Genomic DNA, 22639 nt, shown 5'->3' on the forward strand with positions numbered 1-22639 from the left:
ATACTTGTAAAATTGTACAATGAAGTGAATAAAAGTTATTATTATTATTATTATTATTATTATTAATTACTTTTAACACGGCTCTTTCTCGAAGACGGAGAGGTCCGATGCTCTATCCTCCACTAATCACTACCACTACATAGCAGCATTCTCCTTCTTTTGTGTCTGTGTGAGAGAGCTTTGCAACGCGACGCGGCAACACTCCCCTCCAGCTATTGCTGGCAATGTTCCAAGTAGTTTTCTGGTCAGCAGGTACCTATATTGGTTTGTGTATGTTACAGAGATGTTTTCATCACAAGAACATGAAGCAAAATGACACGGTGCATCCAATTGTACGCAGGATGTCCGTCTGTGTCTACGCTACAAACTGTGGAGGGAGAAAATGGGTTTCTCCTCTTCATGTTAAAAGTAATATATCACAGACTGTAGCTGATATAGATCAGCTAAAATCAACGAATGTGTATTGGTGTAGGAGCCCTTCCTGTGCTGACGTCACACGAATGCATTACGGCTTTGTTTGCGGAGATAGTGATTTAACCCTTTCTTTTCTTTCTTGATTCTCATAATACTCTCAGAATTTGATATTGATATTATGATTTACTATCATGATATATTAAGATGTATTATATTGTTGATGAGAATACTATCTACAAAATTTCAATTCATTTACAATCACTGTGTCTCGAGATATGACATGTAAACGAGGCCATTTAGCGATTAACAGTAATATTTTTGGCATTATGTTGTTAAATATAGCGTTAATATATGTTGTTAATATATATTCCATAGTTGATGACGAACTGAGCTCGTGAGCACAAAAATAGGAAAACGGACGACATAAGACGATGCGTGTGGACGCAATTTTACATCCGTCTTTTGCTTGAACCAAACGATCCGTCTTTTGCTTGAGCAAAACACTGATGGTAAACTTGAGCGTCTAGGGCCGGGCTTAATGCTGAAAACATTTAGGGTCGGTTTCCGAGCTCGGGATTTAGCTAAGTCCTAGACTTTAAACAGCTGGAGTCAGAAAAATGGCTTTCCAAAACGGGGCGTAGTCGCAGCTTTTATAACAGTAGTAGTAGTAGTTTTTATTTTCTCATTTCTATAATTGGAAACGTTTTTCCTTAACGAAATTAGACATTCCTAAATAATTCAAAATAGCTGAAACTTTACACTATTTTCTCTTTAATCTATTTTGTGTTCAATTTTTTAGTTTTTCGAAATTTAATTCAAACGTGACTATGACAATGACTGCGACTAAGCCCCGTTTTGGAAACCCAATTTTCTGACTTCAGCTGTTAAGAAAATAGTGTAAAGTTTCAGCTATTTTGAATTACTTGGGAATGTCTAATTTCGTCAAGGAAAAACGTTTCCAATTTATAGAAATGAGAAAATAAAAACTACAACTACTGTTAAAAAAGCTGCGACTACGCCCCGTTCTGGAAAGCCAATTTTCTGACTTCAGATGTTTAAAGTCTAGGACTTAGTTGAATTCCGAGCTCGGAAACCGGCCTTAATAGATGAGAAGTGCATGAATATGGTCTGTTATTTCTTAGTTGAGTCTTTGCTTACCTATGGAATTGTAGGATGCGGAGGAACAAACTACGTGCACTTTGACCCCCTTATAAAGGTGCAAAAACTAATAATTAAAATCATCAAGCAGAGGCCACCTCGTTATCCATCAGACCAGCTCTACAATGAATTTGGTGTGATGGATGTAAGACAGCTCTACTCCCCAGAAAAAAATATACTTATGGCTTTTATTTGTGGGGAGTTCATGACGGATGTTCCACCTCGCCTGACTATATAATTTGAACCGTCAATTGTACTTACGACTGTCATACTTCAGCCGGGACCGACAATTTAACGTGCCCATCCGATAACACAGGAGTGACCTGTTCAAAAAACTTTTGGCTCTGAGTAGGTTTGAACCCGGGATCTCTAGGTTGCTAAAGGTAGGCGCACACAGATCGTCATCGGACGGACGGCACGCATCGGACGGATCGGATTATTATAATTGAAAACAATGCATCAAATTCAATAATCCGATCCGTCCGATGCGTGCCGTCCGTCCGATGACGATCTGTGTGCGTCTACCTTAAGCAAGCACTCTATCCACTAGACCACAGATCACTCCAGATTATTCAATTCACTTCAGACTTTGGATTATTCCCCAGAAATTATTTGCAGACTTTCAAATTAGAAATCACAAAAAATAGAAACCTTTGGGTTCTACAGGTAGGCTATCTTGTACCCTACCTTCGCCGTTCCAGTATGTTTTGACCCGTAGGTCTAGCTCGTGCTTTGAATACTTATAATCATGTACACTATTTTAATTGGAGGTTGATATTTATATTATAGTGACACTCATTTTAATCTCTCCCCAGGAATCGAGTACCTTGGACACAGCTGCTAGTTCTTCATCAGCGTCTGCTTCTGTATCGAATAATGTAAGTTTCACCAATACATTTCAATATTAGATTTTGATTTGATAAAATTGATGGAAGTTCTCTAACCCAAGAAGTATTGTTCTACAAATTTAGGATGTTATTGATAGATTTAGGATGGTATATAATGAAGTATAGATTGAATAAGAGGATAGATTTCTAGACTATTCAGAAGTAGTACAAACATCGAAGGGTGTGGTTACATTCAACGTGTATATGTGCAAGTGCACGCTTGGTTATGCATGACCAAGCGCGCAGATGAGAAACATACTATGGATAAAGCGATAGGAATACTCACACTGAACGCGTGCACTTTCTTGTTGCGGTCAGTGTGAGCAGCTACATGCAAGTCACAACCTGTTTCAATGTGCACTCTCCAGATTTTGTTTTTCGGCTCATGCATGATCTGACGTGCACTTTTACATTTACGCATTCAATGTAATCACACACTTGATGTTTCATTTATTCGATTGTTCTATTATTATTTTTCTAGTGATATTGATCAATTTTATTATTGAATTTGGCTCTGAATCAAGTAGATCTATTTTAGGTTAGTAGATTTCTCATCAACGTAGGTTAGAATTCTATACAGATCAAGTAGTTGAACTTTTGTCTGATATATTTTTAGTGGATTAGTCTATAATTATTATTGTAGTTATTAAATTTTACTAAACAGCTCTGATCTCAGGACTTCAGGATAGTTTATTTCATCATTGTAGGTTCGAATCCCACAGTCAAATAGTTGAACTCTTGTAGGATCTATTTAGTGGATGATTCTAGCATTTGTATAGTGAAATTAGTCAATTTTTAGAGTAAATAACTGAATTGTTTGTGTTTTTTCAGGGTGAAGCTAGCTGTTCATCTGCAAGTACAGCTACCACCAATGGCACATCAGAAATGTTGTTCTCATCTGTGATTCAAAAAGAACTACCTGACAAATCAACGGTGAGTAATGAACAGTTATTTGTTGAAATTATCTTGATTTCTTGTGATCATTCTACAAATGTTGATCGATTTGGTCAGCAGAAAACTTTTGTCTCAGCATAATGATTGCAGTTTCAGAGAATTACACATAAAGATACATTTTCATTAGAAATTAAAGGATAATTTAGAATACAATCCAATATATTTGAGATAGTCGCCCATATGTACCTCAAGGGTATATATAGCAATTCGTGTATCATGATACCTATTAGCCTATATAATAAAGCACCCGAGTGTATTAATATTTGTTTGATATTTTAAGCTGGATTCCCACTTATAAGTTACAGTGTACGTGTTCGGTACAATGAAGATAATGGCCCATATGAATAAAACCAGAGCAAATGCTCATGAGCAAGAGCATGGAGCATAAGGTTTTGCTCATGAGCAAGAGCATGGAGCATAAGGTTTTGCTCATGACCAAGAGCATGGAGCATAAGGTTTTGCTCATGAGCAAGAGCATGGAGCATAAGGTTTTGCTCATGAGCAAGAGCATGGAGCATAAGGTTTTGCTCATGAGCAAGAGCATGGAGCATAAGGTTTTGCTCATGACCAAGAGCATGGAGCATAAGGTTTTGCTCATGAGCAAAAGGTAGAAGCAAAAGCATTTGCTTATTTTTATATGAATAAGCTTTACCTTATACTCTTACCTTATGCTCCTGAACTCTGCAGCAAATTATGCTCACTTATTTTAAAGATTTTTCATCAGCTGATTCGCTTTTGAAGCCTTAATTTGTTTTTATAGCTCACGGAAACGCTAAATATGCAAGTAGGGGGGCACCTCTTGTGTTTGCGTCGTCTTCTCTGTTTTCTATTTATGAATAGAGTTTTAGGTTAGTTGAGTTTAGAATTTTCAAATAGGCCTAATAGTGTGAAAAAATGTCATCTCTATAATAATCTTCAGCATTTTCTTATAATATTAATAGCCTTCTTATAATCGTCTACACTCTCATCTTCTTAAATGTCTATTTCCTATTTTGTAATGGCTATCTTTATATCAGGTAACTGCTATCTTTTGTATTAATTATTCTTTTGAAGGAATAATGGTGATATATATCATAGTTGAATCTAAAAATAGTTTTATAGATCTCAACTATTGGTTGTAATTGTGTCTGGTATGGTTTCCTCTTCCTCATACGAATTAGTTGAGCCATTTTACTTTATGAGCAAAAGGTGATAAGCTGCACTAGACTCACCTTTTTTGAAGCATTTTCTTCAAAAGTTGAGCAAATGCAATCTAGTTTATTCATACAATTTTGAGTATAAGCTTTTACTTTTGAGCAAATGCTCAAACTATTCTTTTGATGAGCATGAGCAAAAGGTTTCGCTCACGTTTATTCATAGAAAATGAAGCAAATGCTCCATATTTTAGAAGTATAAGCAAATGCTCAACTTTATTCATATGGCCCATTATTCTCATGACATGAGTTCTTATGGGGCTGTTCCCACTCAGCTCGGCCGAGCGAGTATAGATAGTCAAAAACTAGAAAAAACTAGTCAAAAACTTAAAACTAGAGCTCGAAGAAATAACATTTTCGCTGTACCGGACACAGACTGATATATAGAACTCATATTTGGAAATCCAGCTTAATTGTTTGAAATTTAAAGGGTAACCTCATGATCTACTAAGGCCAGGCGCACACCAGTTAGTCAATTCAAGACAGGATCAGACACGTTTAGTCACAATACTTCACTTAGTTGCTTATGAAGACATGTCTAATTGCAATGACTAATCAGTGTGAGTCGCGTCACAAGCAGCTATGTGAAGTACTGTGACTAAACGTGTCTGATCCTGCCTTGTCTTGACTAACTAGGGTGCGCCTGGCCTAAGATGTTCATAAAACATGTAAATAATTTGCCAATTATTGTCAAGACGTGTAAATGTCAACAAGATGAAATGCGTGAACAAATCCATGTTATTTATTGTATTCGGAATAGAATGACTTCTTTATAGGATGACTTGGCTAAGTAAGGACAGCTATGTCTTTTATACAATTTATACAGCATCTAGTTACTGTATATGGTTCACATGATTTAGATTTGTTGTTCCTTTTTCCAATCACATTGACTTTGAACAAATTGTCATTATTCAAATTTGATTAGCTCCTATTATTTTCAAACAAATGGTGAATGTTGTGTTTGTCTAATCTCTTTTGTGAATGTTCTACTTTGATTGATTGATTGATTGAGTACTTTATTTATGTAGATTACAATATACTGGCTTATACACTTATATACAATAGCTTACAATACAGCAAAATTATAGATGAATTTACATAATATAGACTAAGAAAATAATTATTGAACTGTATATGATATGAAAAAGCAATTTGTAATATAATAACTATAGATAATTATATTGTTATGCATCTACATGAATTGGCGGAGCTTTGGACATATCAATGTCCATTCTTCGGAAAGAATATTAAAAATATCCTCCCCACTAACTCTCTAACAAAACGTTAATTTAATTAATTAAACTAAGGATTTATTTATTAATGGAAATATTGTAAAAGTTTTAATTAATATAAATATTTAAGAGAAAAAACAGAAAATTGTAGAGTAAAATAATTATATAGGTAGATAAGATCAAATTATTGATTAATAAAATGAAGTAGGCTGAAAGTAGATCAGGGTAATCAACTTTAAGTAATATACAGCAGTAGCAGTGGATAATTAAAATAACATGAGTTTATATAATATATATACAATTCATTCTATAACAGGTTTAAAGGTTTGTATTTGTTTGATGAGATTTTCTCGAATTTGCAGGAAAATAGTGAAGATATAATGTATTTTGTGAGTATTCCGTTGTAAGTTTTACGTGTTTTATTTTCAATTCGCAGGAAAATAGTGAAGATAAAAATCGTAAAAGTTTAAGCGAAGCGGCGAGGGAGTACGAAGAGTCACGAGCGATTAAAAGGAAATACGAAGAGGTGGCGGTGGTGACTGGAGAAGAAGAAGAGAACAACATCCTCCAGGTACAAAATAATGCTGAATCAACTGAAATCCTTGTGCATGAAAATTAATGTGGTTTTGTTGATGGTATTGTGCATGTTCCAAAACAAACTACAGTTATTAATGAATTCCCATAATGCGTGTAGGACTTGTTTGTTTCTTTTTTCTATCTGTTCGTTCGTTCATATTTTGTTTGTTTATTGTTTATTTTTATCAATTGACTTGTTTGTGTAACTTATCAATAAACTGATAATCGATATTGTTAAAGAACACTGGGTACATTTTTGTGTATGTTCAATTTGAATAAAATGTTTTGAAACAAAATAGTTATCGTTTACTAACTAGTAGCATAGAGAAAGAATAGCGTAAGTAGATATCCCATGGTATAGGGCGTTTATGTCGCAACTTTTACTGTTATCCCAAGCCGATAGTTCACGTAGTTTTTTCCCATGCAGCTGTGTGACGCTGGTAGTCTCTCAAATTGTGCCGTTCATACACTATCACCCCAACAAAACAGTAAAAACTGACAATAATCGACAGTAATCGGCTTGAGATAACAGCAAAAGTTGCGACATTAATTCCCTATACCATGGGATATCTACTTACGCTATTGTTTCTCTACGCTAGTAGAATGATTAACCAAATTTGGTCTTGTTTGATTTTTCTGTAATAAAATTATCTTTCATCAACAGTCTATTGGTTACCGGTATTCCTTTTTTAATTTTATACAGTGTAGTAAGTCTCATTTTCCATTCATTTATTTATTTAAGTACTTTTCATTAAAATAATTGATTAGTTAAAACTAATTTGGAGCATTTTAACGTTCATTTTATTTGGTTACAAACTATGTGTTATTGTATTTTCAAATAGTATCATTGAAGCATGACTTTGCAAGATTGTTATTCTTCCAATTTGGTAAGTTGATAATTCCATCTTTGAGATTCTTGTTTTCATGTATAAGTCATAATGTAATTATACACACCCTGGGGCCGTTTGTTCTGTCTTCAAGTTTTGTGGAATGAAATATGAAGTTTTTAAGTTTACTGAAAAGACTGAAGTTTTGAACATTAATTGTGAAAATCTCTTTCAAATCATAATCGTTCTCTTGGAATTGGAGCCACAAATAATATTGACTACATATTGATGCCAAAAGCAGATGAATGCACGCAGTTCTATTGTCTCGTATTATGTAGATTTGGCCTTCTTGAAATTTGTGAACCTACTGATTGAAACATATTATTAACAGTTTACAGAATGAATTCGATTCTAATGTTGTTTGTGACAGCTTAAGCTGGACGTACACCGGTTAGTCAAGACAAGACTAGACATGAGACATGATCAGACACAATTTTTCACATAGTTGCTTAGTCATTGATTAGTCATTGCAATTAGACATGTCTTCATAATACCTATTTGATTCAAAATTTACTCTATCTGAATATTGAGGAGCGTGAATTGTATTTTGAAAAGTGAAAGTGACATAACCAACATTTTGATTTGGACAGTATAGTATAAATTGGAAATGGGACAGTTTTGGGCATGAGCCTGTTGTGCCTTTCCTCATGTTATTTATTTGTACACAATGTGATAAATAAATAAATAAGCAACTATGTCAAGTATTGTGACTAAACGTGACTAGTCTTGACTAACTGGTGTGTGCCTAGCCTTAGGCTGGGCGTACACCGGCTAGTGAATACAAGACTAATCAGGTTTAGTCACAATACTTCACATTACTGCTTATGAAGTCATGTCTAATTGAAATGACTAATTGGGGTGTGTTGCTTCATAAGCAACTATGGGAAGTATTGTGACTAAACGTGTCTGATCATGTCTTGTCTTGTCTTGACTAACCGGTGTACGCCCAGCCTAACAGAGTATCAGCGTCATTTAGAGCTAGTTATCCTTCTACTCACTAGACTTATATTTAAACTACTTTAGGATTCAGACTCCCTTAGGTGGGCCGTCCACTGGAACCGATTTCGTCCTAACTAGCATCGGCCGAAAACTACCGAACGATCCCCCAACAAAGGAAGCTATAGATGCTCGTCCATTGCAACAGGTTCATACGTCCGTGCACGGCCGTCTCCGGCCGATCAAGTTTTTGAACCGAATTGAATGAGATTTTCCGGCTCTATCAGGAAGAAGTCGAGCTGAGACAACATCATCCTAACCTCAAAATTGTTTCACAGTCTTGTCTGTTTTGAACTTGTTCTGTTTTATAAAGTTTTAATTATGGACAATGAAAAGTTGATAAGTTTGGTTCAAGAGCATGTTCCATTGTGGGATATGCGAGACAAAATATATCATCGTCGTGATGTTCAAAGGAATCTGTGGACAAAGATTGCTGAACTAATACGATCTGAAGATAAGATTATTGTAATGAATAATTAATTTAGTGGATATTTGTTTATTCAGTTTTCAAAATCTCAATATAATCATTGTTTATGAAAAATTGTGGTGGCTATGATAGTAGTTAATTCGATAATTGGCAACCAGCCTACTACTGAACTAGACTGACGTAAACGGTTCCAGTGGACGGTTACCCTTAGCCTGAAGATATCTTCACATTACGCTACGCTAAGCTTAAGGTTGTGCATTCAACAATTTTCTTTTCAAGAAATATTTTTTTCTTTTTCTCATATATTGGACAGGTTCTTAGGACATAATCTATGCTATTGAAATATTTTTATCAGCTTCTGTTAGCTAACAATAGGGCTTCAAAAGTCACTTTTTTGAGGCAGATGGTACACATACCCTACAAAAACTACTGGTCAGAAAAATTTGAGAAAAATATGAAAGTCTCCTCTTCAATATTGCAAAAACTACGTCAACTTTGTTTTTGAAGATCTGAAAAAAATTGAATTTTTATGCATTTTAAACTCCTGTTTCACATTCAATGTTCGTTCTATATACTTCAAATTCATAGCAACTTGTAGCGCTGTTGTTGATGAATAAAGTTGATGCTTAAACTTCTTTTATAGACACAATAATAGCCGCTGGTATGTGTACCTTTAAAGCACGGTTTTACGCCTGCTATGCTCGGGCAGCAAGTGAATAGTACAGCTGGAGCGATTAGCGGAATTAGTTTGTCTCTAGAGCTAAGCGCTCGACGTTAAACACGTCTTAGGAAGAGCCGTCCTATCTACCAACATTGAAAGCCACTTTACGCTGATGTGAACGGAACAGATTTGTAGCTTAGATTTATCATTAGGAGATTAGAAGTATTTTAGCGTAGCTAGGGTTGAAAAAACCTTTAGACAACTGGACTATTTGGAAATAAGATACAATTTTCTCAGCTCTAGTTGTAAATTTAAACGAATTTTGTTGTTTCGCAGATGGACTGCAAACTTTTTGTGTACGACAACAACAAGCTGAACTACTCGGAGGGCGTTCACGGCATGCTGAGGGTCAACGACCCGCCCAGCTCTGGCGCGGCCAAGCGAGCAACCAACGCGCATGCGCAATCGTCAAGGGTCATTGTGCGCATGTCTGGCAGTCTCAGGGTGCTGCTCAACACTAAGGTCAGTGACAAAATCGAATCAAATTAATATGAGGTTCTCTATCAAATTATGGGGTTGTGTATCAAGTTGAAATGATAATGTATCATACTGTGTTGATACTGTATCATGTGCTGTGATATTATACGATAACATAAGAAGATATCCCATGATCGTAGAATTCATTCAAAGTTTGGAAGTTTGATATCAAATTATGGTGTGTGAATCAGTAGTGCAGTTTCTGAATGCAATATTGAATACTCCACACCTATAAATTCAAATGGTGACAGTCGCGGAGACTAGAATCGACTTGTCTGAGTGTCACCATTTGGAAGCACATGCTCTCGACTAGAGTCGAGTCTCTTCTCGACCTGAGTCGCGTAAGTGTGAGTTGAGCCTTACTGTGCCGTTCTTACACTCTCACTCGGCCAAAACAGTAGTCCACAGTAATCGGCTTGAGTTAAAAATCTGCTTGAAATTTGGGACATGAACGACCTAACCATGGGATATCCTCTTATGCTATCTTTTCTCTATGGCTATACTCACACTAGTACAACTCAAGGAATTGAAAAGTTTGCTTCTATATCACGCAGGAGTATTTGTGATTCATTGTTTCTTTTTGTGTTGTGTGTTTGGGAATGCCTTGACAATTCCTATTCTCTGATAAAAGTATGTGGGAAGCTTTTTGTATTTCCTGTGAAATATCTTGAATTTGTTCTCCTGTTTTCCAGATTTGGGCCGATATGAAAATAGAGAAGCCGAACAGGAAAATTGTTCGAATGACTGCTATGGACACTAACGGACAGATTAAAATTTTCCTCATATCGGTGAGCATTTCAACTGTAAAAATTGACAAATTTGAATAGTTTTTGTATATCTACGATGTTTTGAAAGTTTGCTTATAACTTCGGATAACTCTGTATTCCTGGGTAATCTCCTAGTACAGAACAACACCCCAATATTCTAATATTCGTGGAGCATTCAGGATGAAATGAAAAATGAAAATGATCTTTATTCTGCCTTTGAGTAATACAATAGTTTAGTGTTTACAAGTTTGTGTTTCTTGAATGGTTCCAAATTTTCTTAAATAACTCAATATTATTCGTTGTGGCAATTGAGTGGAATATTTCTAATTAATTTATTAACTCAAGCCATCCTATTTCAAAATTTATAGTTTTAATGTTTATTTTGGACTAAAATTTTATAATAATTGTACATGTGAAATTCTAACCTTATCTTGGACTTTGTCACCTATAAATTTGGAAGAAAAATAGCACAAGGACTATCTTATTATTTCATCTTTCAATGTTATTACATACATTAGTGTCATTTGCATTGTAAATAAATAAATAGTTGAATACAATCAACATTTCAGAATTATACTAACAGCAATTTTACATGGATGCTGCCAGTTTGCGGATTATATAGTAATTTGAATTTGAAATTTTGTAGCACAAAAGCCTGTTAAATTTAATCAAGATTAGATGCTACGAGAACCAATCAGAGAAGTAAGTTTTTTTTAAATAACCGTATCTGATTAGTTCTCTTGTAATTTAATCATGATTGAAATGTAACAGGCTTTTGTGCAACCGGGCTTTAGTATAAAGCACCCTGTACACAGGGACGTTTGTAGCCTCCATTAGCTGCTGCAGGAACTCGGAATTGGAAATGTCATGTACATTTGTTTATTTGTATATTTTCAATTCCGTGTTCCCTTCGCAGCTAGTGGAAACTACTATTGTCACTATGTTCAGGCTGATTGGAATGTAGTTACTATAAAAACTATAGTTTTTATAGTTGAGAGGGTCCTATGATTAATTAGGTTTTCACGTATTTTACTAATAAATACCATCCAAGAGGTCCTTTGAGATTGAATAGGTCTTAACGTATTTCTTTAAAAAATAGAATCCCAAACAGAGAACTAGTTTGACCCGTGCATCGCAAAAATTGGCTCATTGTAAAAATATAGTCAATAATAGTGATTAATAATTTTAAATAGTGAAGGGATTACTAATATTAAGCATAATTCGCTTTTCAATTGCATTATGTGTGTATAGAGAAAGATAGAATAAGAAGATGTGTACGTTCTGTGTACAGTAAATTGTTCCAGTTCCAATCGTAAATTGTTCCATCACGTGACTAGTGCAAAATGTTCCCATGGAACGTCATTTCAAAATCGTTGGTTCAAGCTTTTGGCGCGCACATATAAAATTGATTTACACCAAAATGTGTCGTTTACTAGCTGCGTGTATGAAGAAAGGCTGTTTTACAAACCTACCATCTAGAAAAGTGGAAATTTCTTTTATTCCATTACTCTCAAATTTTCTATCGAGAAAAATTCATTTAATGAATGGTTATCAAACATCATATTGTTGGTTATGTATACTATGCTATGGTAAACAAACTATCAGCGCAGAGAAGCAAGCAGACTACAATGATCGACCAATGAGAGCTCAGATAGTTGGAACCTGTTGGAACTGTACCAGGTCGGACAATTTACCACACTTCGAATGTGGGGCAGAAAGTTGGAGCTGGAACAGGATTCTGGAACAGAATCTGTCAAAATTCCTCCCATGGAACGTGGAACTTTTTACTTGGTAAATTGTGAATCGGACAATTTACCACATTCCATGTACACAGAACGGGCCCAATATTCCATGGTATAGAGCGTTTATATTGCAAATTTCACTGTTAACTCAAGCCGATAGTCCCAGTAGTTGTTTTTGATGAAGCTATGTGTCGCTGGTAGTCTCTCATACCATAGAGAAACGATAGCATAAGTAGATATCCCATGGTATAGGGCGTTTATGTCGCAACTTTAACTGTTATCCCAAGCCAATAGTTCACGTAGTTCTTTCCCATGCAGCTGTGTGACACTGGTAGTCTCTCAAATTGTGGCGTTCATACACTCTCACCCCAACAAAACAGTAAAAATTGACAATAATCAACAGTAATCGGCTTGAGATAACAGTAAAAGTTGCGACATAAATTCCCTATACCATGGGATATCTACTTACGCTATTGTTTCTCTATGCTCATACTATGCCGTTCTTACACTCTCACTCCAACAATATACAGTAATAAGGGACAGTAGTCGGCTTGAGTTGACAAAAAATCGGCTTGAAATTTGGAACATGAACGACCTAGACCATGGGATATCTTCTTATGCTATCTTTTCTCTATGGTATGATATAATGAAAAGGAACATGAGATCGTAAGAAGATTATGAAAGAAGAAGAAGAAGAGTGAACTTTTGTGAGTTACCAATACCCCTGATTAATACGGAAAAGAAACAATAGATTCTGTGTTGTATAGGTTGGCTAAATGTCGATGTATTGGAAATCATACCTTCGTTACAGGGCTGTAGATGGATATAAACAAGTATTATCATAGAGAAACAATAGCGTAAGTAGATATCCCATGGTATAGGGCGTTTATGTCGTAACTTTTACTGTTATCTCAAGCCGATTACTGTCGATTATTGTCAATATTTACTGTTTTGACCGGGTGAGAGTGTATGAACGGCACAATATGAGAGACTACCATCGTCATAAAGCTTCTCGGGAAAGAACTACGTGTACTATAGGCTTGAGATAACAGTAAAAGTTGCGACATAAACGCCCTATACCATAGGATATCTACTTATGCTATTGTTTCTATATGGTATTATATACTCTTAGTAGTATAAACAAGTAGTAATAATATAAAGGCAAGGAAAGTAGTGTGAGTGTCCCACGCCAGATATTTTTATTTTTGTGAGGGTGATGATATCACTATTAATACGTTCAATTACTTTTAAATACATGATAATTAATGAAGCTACATTGAACTTTAAAATTTAGTTTCATTTATTATTATGTGTAGTGAATGCTAATTTATATTTTACCCCATTACTGTATTGGTACAAGGGGAGAAAAAAGAAGATTAGAAGAAATGAAGAATAAAAAAAAGAAGATTAGAAAAAATGATGAAGAAAAGAAGAATATGTGACACATAAATATAGAAATATGAGATAAAGTAAGTATCAAGTATAGTTTGTCTGAAAATTGTCTAATTACCTATATTAATATCTATATTAAAATCACCTTGTTGTAAGTTCAATGGTGGAGAAGACTTTGCTAAAGACAACTCTGCTAAAGAACATTTCATTACCTATTCCACTCGTTATACGATTTTATCTAGTTTCTGTTTATTATTTCCAGTTATATCTCGGTTTATATAAATTGGAATAGGCACAGTTTTGGGCAGAAGCCTATTGTACCTTTCAGAAAGTAGAATAATATTGTTCATTATTCATTAAATGATTGTTTGATAGCTTCTTATTCCTGTTGAGTTATTGAAAATTTAACGAACTACATTGAACTTAAATTCCTATTTAATTTGCATTTAATTCCTATTCAAATTAACACCCTGTCATGGTTGGGTGGTCGTAAAGCTCAGATTGAAGATATAGTTTTCTTCTACATCTAAATGTATCATGTTTTTTAATATTTTTCAATTTATTGATGCATTTTCAAGAGTAATAATCATTTGTTTCATCTTTCTGATCAACCCAGATACAAAATTCTTAGTATAATTTATATTATACGGACTGTAAATTTCTGTGATCTTTACAAAAGTTTTTTGATAACTTCATTTGGATTATTTTTATCAAAATTGGGGAGAGAAACAGTTTCGGGTTTATCCTGTTGATTCTCTCCCAATCATTAATTTGATATTGTGATTGTAGAATGTAATAAATAAAATAAATTTAACAATCCCTCACTCAAATTGTTCATTATTCATTAAATATATGAATGAGTGATTGATGGTTCAAGGCTAGACCACATTAAGCGTTTTTAGGCGACAACCCAATCAGCCAATCGGAGAGCTTCCTGACCTGCCGACTCTAAAAACGCTGTCTGAAACGCCTGAAAAACGCTTGATATGGTCTGACCCTTATTCTTTCAACTTCCAAAAATTCATCAGGTTCACAGTAACGAGTTCTTACCAGTACAGGTGTACCGGAAAGAATTAACTGTACAGTTGAATGAATCGATATTTTCACTATAAAATTGTTCTGTTTGTTTGTGAAATATGTTGGTTTTTAACAAGTTTTTTCTTTTTGCTTCAGTCGAGTCCTTCGGAGAGTGAAATGCTGTTCAAAGTTTTGGACGCACGAATAAAGCAACAAAAGGAAACTGCGCTTACTTGTCAGAATGGCAACGGAAATGAGGAGAAAACAGGCGAACCGGAAGAATGCACCAGCAGTAGTCCTAGCTAAAGAAGGAGGAGGAGAAGAAGAGGAAGAAAACAACCTAGAATTTAAATTTTCTTCAAACCTACTGTGTATGACTGATGACAATTCGAAACTTATTCAATATTTGTTCGAAGAAGTGACAATTATTATTTTATTCCAATTACTATGTTTTCGTGATTAGTTGATGAATAAAAGCGTATTCTACCCCATCATCACAATATTATACTCCGTACAAAATTACTTCAGACTTGGAGGAATTTGCGGCGCAGTGAAATGGAGGGAGATCAGCCAATTGCAGTGATGGATTGAGCCATAGGTGGAAGCGCAGTTGCCAATTTGTCGAACAGAGTCAGTCGAGTCTGATTGCAAAGAGGAAACTTCCTAAGTTTAACATGAGCGCTTGAATACTCACTGGAAATTAGAGAACGCTGGCCGATACACAACGGCAACATAGCCGCCGTTGTATCCCTGGCGCTGTATGCCTTATCCCCTGCGCATTTCCATTCCAAGTAAGAAGTAATTTTGTACAGAGTGTAATCTCTATTAAAATATCAACATAGAGAAACGATAGCATAAGTAGATATCCCATGGTAACTTATAGGGCGTTTATGTCGCAACTTTTATTGTCATCCCAAGCCGATATTTCACGTGGTTCTTTCCTATGCACCTATGTGACGCTGGTAGTCTCTCAAATTGTGCCGTTCATGCACTATCACCCCAACAAAACAGTAAAAATTTACAATAATCGACAGTAATCGGCTTGAGATAACAGTAAAAGTTGCTACATGAATTCCCTATACCATGGGATATCTACTTACGCTATTGTTTCTCTATGATATCAATTACTGATTAATATTGATCCGTAATCAATATATTTTGATTGCTTTTAAAGACTGCTTGTCTCTAATTTCAACCGTTATTCAAGCTTCGGAAATATTTATTTATTATGCCTACAAAGATTTGAAGGGACAATACGAATTTTTATTAGTTTTGAAAGTTAGTTGTAAAGTGTTCTGTGCGTTTTATAATAGCGACAATGCATTTGAAGATATTAATTTATTTATTTTCCGTGTTTTTTGTTTTGAATTATTTTATTAACTATGCTTGTTTCTGTGTATTTGAAGGTGATGAGGTGACCCCCCCCCTCCTACTTAGTGTAATAGTGTATACAAAATTGATTGATTCAAAAAATATTCATAAGTGTAAATTATCTAAAATTCAAATTTGATGTATTTTTATTACCTTACCTATTCAAGAATTTTGAGACTACAGTTCTAATTCTCCAAATTTTAGGACGATACTATTTTGTATTTGCATCTTAAGTCAGTTTTCTCCCTGAAATCAAATTAACGAAAAACTTACCTACTAAAAATGATAAGTTTATTCTCTGTTGAATTCAGTTTTCCGTTACAGTATTTCATTGTCAGGAAAGCGATTCTCCTTTCCCAGGTCTTCTTTTTGAGAATTGTAACATAATCTTCAAAGTATTCAGATATTGAACTCATTATATATTTCAATTTATGAGTCCAATTGAATTGGCTATATGTTATTTCAAATTCAATTTATCCTCCCCTGTTTCACATTACCCACTTTAATCTCAAATTTATCTCCATTGTAATTTCCATTTTTTGTATCTTACCATTTTTACTACCAGTTATCTTCTCTCGTATCTTAATTCTACAAAAATGTTTGAATACTTTTATAACAGAATACATTAATGGCCTAATCATAATGAATATTTGGCCAATAAATATCCATAATTCTCTGATAACCATACCAAGATACTGCATTTGCTTTTTGAGGTTTCTGTAGTTACAACAACCTCTGTGAAATATGTACTGTAACTAAATACTGTGTAAAATAAAATCAAGTTGATATTCGTCGTCTTAAGTAAAAAAATAACCATTCCTATGATATTAGATAAATTAAAATATGTTGGAAATAGTTATGTTTGTCTCTTTTCAACCTGGTTTCATCTATCTATATCTATATATATATATATAAGCGAAATGGCATTCACTCACTGACTGACTCACTCACTCACTCGCATAACTAACAATCCTCCGGACCAAAAACGTTCAAATTTGGTAGGTATGTTCAGTTGGCCCTTTAGAGGCGCACTAAGAAATCTTTTGGCAATATTTTAACTCTAAGGGTTGTTTTTAAGGGTTTAAAGTTCGTCTTTTAGCATGTATATTCTTCTTCTCCCAATCTCTTAATTATTATAATAGTTGAAATTTCCATATCATATGTTACTATAGAACTATAATCTAGATAGAGTACCTCTTCGAAACAGTTGTTAACTGGCAACTAAATTAATAATTTTGTCAGGTTGGCATTAAGTTGAGTTGACTTTGTTAGGTTGGCACCAAGTTGAAGATTTAAATGCATTTATCGCGGAAAAATTGATTGGGCACTGCTACTTCAATCCTGGGAATATTATATTACTAGCAGTCAGGCTCGCTTCGCTCGCCATATCCGTTTAGTCTGAACCCCCGACTGGATTGTCCTAACATATGATAAAAATGCGCAAATGAAAAATGCAGGCGAGCGAAGCGAGCCTGCTGATCTCATTCTTGGACGATCCAGTCGGGGGTCCAGGGGGCGGAGCCCCCTGGCTAGACGGATATGGCGAGCGAAGCGAGCCTGACGGCTAGTATCCTTTATAAATTTGGAATTTGTTAGTAGGTGAAGTACGGTGTATACCAAGGGAAATCTTCTTATGTTATGTTTTCTCTAAGATAATTCCTGTTTTCTGATGAAGTCCTGTTTTGTAATATTAAAGTTGAGCAGAAACAATAACATTGATTCTTTTGGAAGTGTTCACACATGTTCAGTCTGCCAGTGTAAAATACCGTTTGATTACCTGAATACCGTTGATTCTTATGAGAGTGTTCACACATGTTCAGTCTGCCAATGTGAATCCACCCATGAAATGATTTGCTTCACACTGGCAGACTGAACATGTGTGAACACTCTGTGAAGCAAATCATTGCTTCAAAGCCTAAAGGCTTTTCTGCCGAAACAATAACATTGTTTCTTATGGGAGTGTTCACATATGTTCAGTGTGAATCCTCCCATACAATGATTTGCTTCCCACTGGCAGACTGAACATGTGAACACTCTGTGAAGCAAATCATTGTATGGGAGGATTCACACTGAACATATGTGAACACTCCCATAAGAAACAATGTTATTGTTTCGGCAGAAAAGCCTTTATGAGACTGAACATGTGTGAAAACTCTGTGAAGCAAATCATTTTATGGGAGGATTCACACTGGCAGACTGAACATATGTGAACACTCCCATAAGAGTCAACGGTATTCTTTTTTGGTTCAGCAGAGCAGAAATTCGTTGGAAAACAGGGCTTATTACTGATTTAATTACAGCTTTTGTTAGTGGATAGCAAAGATAGAAAATACCTTATCAGCTATAGTTATAGATTTACTTCAAACATTCAACTTCTTATTAGTAATATCAATACTTCCCAACTAACCTAACTTAGAACTGTTGTGCAAAAGCCTGTTAAATTTTAATCAAGATTAATTGCCACCAGAACAAATCCGAGAAGCCTTCTATTCAAAGAGGCCCACTTTGATCGGTTCTCGTGGAATTTAATCATGATTAAAGTTTGACAGGCTTTTCTGCAACTGAGCGTTACAGTTTAAAGTGGTCCTTACTGTTCATTCAACCTTACCAATATAATATTATGCATGCACAATATGATGGTTTTTTTTTTCTTTTTTTTTTGTCCACATTAGCGTTTGATTTTTCGTCATGAATGAGATTGTCAAAAAATCGTGTCTCGAGCTGGATTCGAACCCACGACTAAGACGAAGGGAAGCAGGTTGAAGTTGAGACACCTCAGACCACGCCTGACAAGTACAGAGGTAAGAAATTCAGTATTTGGGTTTGTGATTCGTAGCAAATCATGATGACAAATGATTTAGAATAGAAACAATGTCTAGTCATAGAAAATACAGTAATAGCATATCATAAGCTATCTTTTCTGATTCTGTTATCTATATATTATATAAAAGCTAAATGGCACTCAGTCGCAGAACTAAAAATCTACCGGACCAAAAACGTTCAAATTTGGTAGGTATATGTCCAGTTGGCCCTTTAGAGGCGCACTAAGAAATCTTTTGGCAATATTTTAACTCTAAGGGTGGTTTTTAAGGGTTTAAAGTTCGTCCTTTAGCATGTATATTCTTCTTATTCTCTTAATTATAATTGAAAAAAGCCATACCATATGTTAATATAGAACTATAATCTAGAGAGAGTACCTCTTCGAAACAGTTGTTAACTGGTAACTAAATTAATAATTTTGTCAGGTTGGCGCCAAGTTGAAGATTGAAATGCATTTATCGTGGAAAAATTGATAGGGCACTGCTACTTCAATCATAGCTATTCCTGGGAATATTATATTACTAGCCGTCAGGCTCGCTTCGCTCGCCATATCCGTTTAGTCTGGACCCCCGACTGGATCGTCCTAACATATGATAAAAATGAGAAATGCAGGCGAGCGAAGCGAGCCTGCTGATCTCATTCTTGGACAGTCCAGTCGGGGGTCCAGGGGGCGGAGCCCCTTGGCTAGACGTATATGGCGAGCGAAGCGAGCCTGACGGCTAGTCTTCTGATATTTTTTTTCTTTTCTGTAAGGTCAAACCTCCAAATAGAACATTACGGCCTACCTACTACTGGTTACCCACTCAATTGCTGAACCGCAACTTGCTATTGTATTTTTAAAACTTGAGTTCTTGAGTATGCTTATTGTAATTTATGGTTTTATCAGAAGGATTTCGTTCTATATTTATTTATTTAATCGGTCAGAATTACGCAATAACTTACAGAAAAGTACCACAGGCTAACTTACGCCCAAAACGGTTCCAATTCTAATTTATACAACAGTCCAAATGTAGCTAGGTTATGTGTCACTTAACATTCTTCAATTACACACTCAATTTACAATTCAAAACACAATGTATACTCATTATATGGGTTTGTTATATCGGCATTTATTACCTATAATAACCACTATAGTCCGTACAAAATTACTTTTGACTTGAAGGAGTATGCAGCGCAGAGAGATGGAGGGAGATCAGCCAATTACAGTGATGATAGTAAGGTGGAAGCGCAGTTGCAAATTTTTCTATTAGAGTCGGTCGACTGAAGGTTTCCAGAGAGGAAACTTCCCAAGTTTAACATGAGCGCTTGAATACTCAATAGAAACTAGAGAATGCTGGCCGGTTCAGAACGGAAACATCGCCGGCGTTGTATCCCTACCGCTGTATGCCTTCTCTGCTGCGCATGTCCCTCCCAAGTCAGAAGTAATTTTGTACGGAGTAAGGCATTATTACCAATATCGGGGCACCGAGCTTCGCTCGTTATTTTTATTTATTGATAAACAGAACACAATTCTCTAAAATGATCGTTATATTTCACAGCTGGCTATATTATGTCATCCTATGAATTTCGGGGATGCGATATTTTGATTTTCCACAGAATCACTCGCTCACTTTTTACCATCCACAGACGACGAAAGTATCAGCTGTTTCAGCCAAGGATGAATTATCCTTTTAATGTCGTTCAGCGAGTTTTTCCAAGGATGAGACCTAGTGCAATCGAATTTTTATATCATAAACCTACTATGTTTCAAGTTTCGTGAAAATCGTTAGAGCCGTTTTCGAGATACGTTGAACATAAATAACCAGATATAAATATATAGAAATACAGAAATTTCTCGCTCAATATAATAGGATATTCATATAATAGGTATTATTTCCTGTATTTATCACTAATAAAAAAGAAGATAACGTTGACTTTTATCAATTACTACCGGTCACCCATCCAATCTCTCAGATATCGTAGACTATTATCAGTCACTACTATTTTTGAAACTTGAGTTCTTGAGTATGCTTAGACTACTAAAATGTATGATTCCATCAAAAGGAATTTGTTCTTTCTGGGCTCTGTAAGTATTTACTGGCAATAAACACTAGATTTTTTTGCTGAGGGTTATGCCCACATGAGTTCAAGGCTTGTGCGTGGGTAATGAGGCGGATGAAGATTGATTGGCCTATTTGAAAGGATCTATTCACGAGATAACGTGCAATAAGTTGCTACCGGTCACCCATCCAACTACTGAACCGCAGCTTCTGAGAGCGTTAACCGAAAATTAAGTGACCACACAAGATAACACTGGCCGGTGATGTAAAATTCACTTCAAATAGTCAGTATTCGTCATGTAGATAACATATACTCCTAATGCTGACAGGCTCTTCAACGTTCCTCATTAACCAATTTAGATTTACTGACAGTTTTAACTGAATCTGACAATAGAGGCTGAAGCAGCAGGGAAATTTTATCCGGTCAGCGGTACTTTTTTTAGAGGGGAAATTTGAGAGACGCGGGGTACTTTTTGGGCGTGCGGTTGGCAGCAGCGATGCGCAAGAACGTGCCAAAACCAGATTTTATCGTCAGCCTTTTCTAGTCTCAACATTTCCCGACTTCACAATTTCGTGTTCAGTCCTGTTTAGACGGTGGTGCGCGAATGTTAGGTTAGGTTATGTTGTGGTCACGTTACAACTTGTATTACAAGAAACCGTGTCGTGTGTGATCGTGATTATCAGTCTGTGCTCATCGCTGCTTAACCGCCGTTAAATCTGACCGACAATGAAGGCCTACCAGCTGGTTTTGTTGACCGGTGTTTGTCTGGTGATGTGTGGTTGGAAGTGTGGTCCTGTGGTGGCCAGTCCTGTCGCAATGACGACAGGATCGCAGCCTGATGCGACAGGCAGCTACAAGTACGAAATGATGGACATTGGCGTCAGTTCGTGTCGCAAGGTCTGGTCGGTGTTCGAGCCCAAGAATCTCACTGATAAACTGCTCGAATTTCCTGAAGATGGTGAGTTTTTTTACCAAGAATTTGTTTAACATTTCTTCGATTTTGAAAATTGTTTCAAATTTGCATAATGTTCGCTCAATTTCAGGAAATTTATAATTTTTTCATAATCTCTTGGTAGTCATTTAAACAATTTGAACCCGTCTTTGACGGCATAACAATCTGCGTAATCATCTTTCGATTTTATAAATTTTTAATTCATATTTACATTCAATTTGATAGCTTTCAATTGTTTCAAATTTGCATTTTCTGTTAGCTAAATTCTATGAAATTTCTCCTTTTGTCATGAGCTCTTGACAATCTTAATTCATCAATTTTGAATTCAACATGTTTTTGCTGTTACATAAATCGCAGTTTTTGAGTACTTATTTTGGATTATCCAAGTTTGTAATAGCATTCATTCTATTTTATGAAGATTGTAGCTTCTTTTGTCCATAATTTTCTCTCGATTTTACAAAAGTTGTACCTACTTCGTAGCCTATTTCTATTTGAAAACTTTGGTGGATTGATTGAGTTTATGAATTCCTGTCGATGGATGTTCTAGTAGGCTATTACCTACCTACATTACATAGTACATAAAAGTCAAAGGTCTGCGTGCAATAATTACAATTTC

General features: G+C 35.5%; 2 protein-coding genes across 4 annotated transcripts in view; both read left to right on the forward strand.

Moving 5' to 3' along the window:
- Positions 1 to 17068, forward strand: part of LOC111053856 (ran-binding protein 3) — a 29073-nt gene extending 12005 nt beyond the window's left edge. For all 3 annotated transcript variants that reach the window (XM_039439614.1, XM_039439613.1, XM_039439615.1), the window contains exons 6-11: positions 2388 to 2450; positions 3291 to 3392; positions 6275 to 6409; positions 9722 to 9907; positions 10615 to 10710; positions 14997 to 17068. In XM_039439614.1, the coding sequence (XP_039295548.1) occupies positions 2388 to 2450; positions 3291 to 3392; positions 6275 to 6409; positions 9722 to 9907; positions 10615 to 10710; positions 14997 to 15146 (732 nt within the window). In that variant the 3' untranslated portion in view covers positions 15147 to 17068. The remainder of the gene's footprint in view (positions 1 to 2387; positions 2451 to 3290; positions 3393 to 6274; positions 6410 to 9721; positions 9908 to 10614; positions 10711 to 14996) is intronic.
- Positions 17069 to 21606: 4538 nt separating this feature from the next.
- Positions 21607 to 22639, forward strand: part of LOC111054675 (glypican-5-like) — a 203932-nt gene continuing 202899 nt past the window's right edge. The window contains exon 1 of the mRNA XM_039439616.1: positions 21607 to 22029. Within this exon, the coding sequence (XP_039295550.1) occupies positions 21798 to 22029 (232 nt within the window). The 5' untranslated portion in view covers positions 21607 to 21797. The remainder of the gene's footprint in view (positions 22030 to 22639) is intronic.

Source organism: Nilaparvata lugens, chromosome 13, assembly GCF_014356525.2.
Source record: "Nilaparvata lugens isolate BPH chromosome 13, ASM1435652v1, whole genome shotgun sequence".
Classification (NCBI taxonomy): Eukaryota; Metazoa; Arthropoda; class Insecta; order Hemiptera; family Delphacidae; genus Nilaparvata; species Nilaparvata lugens.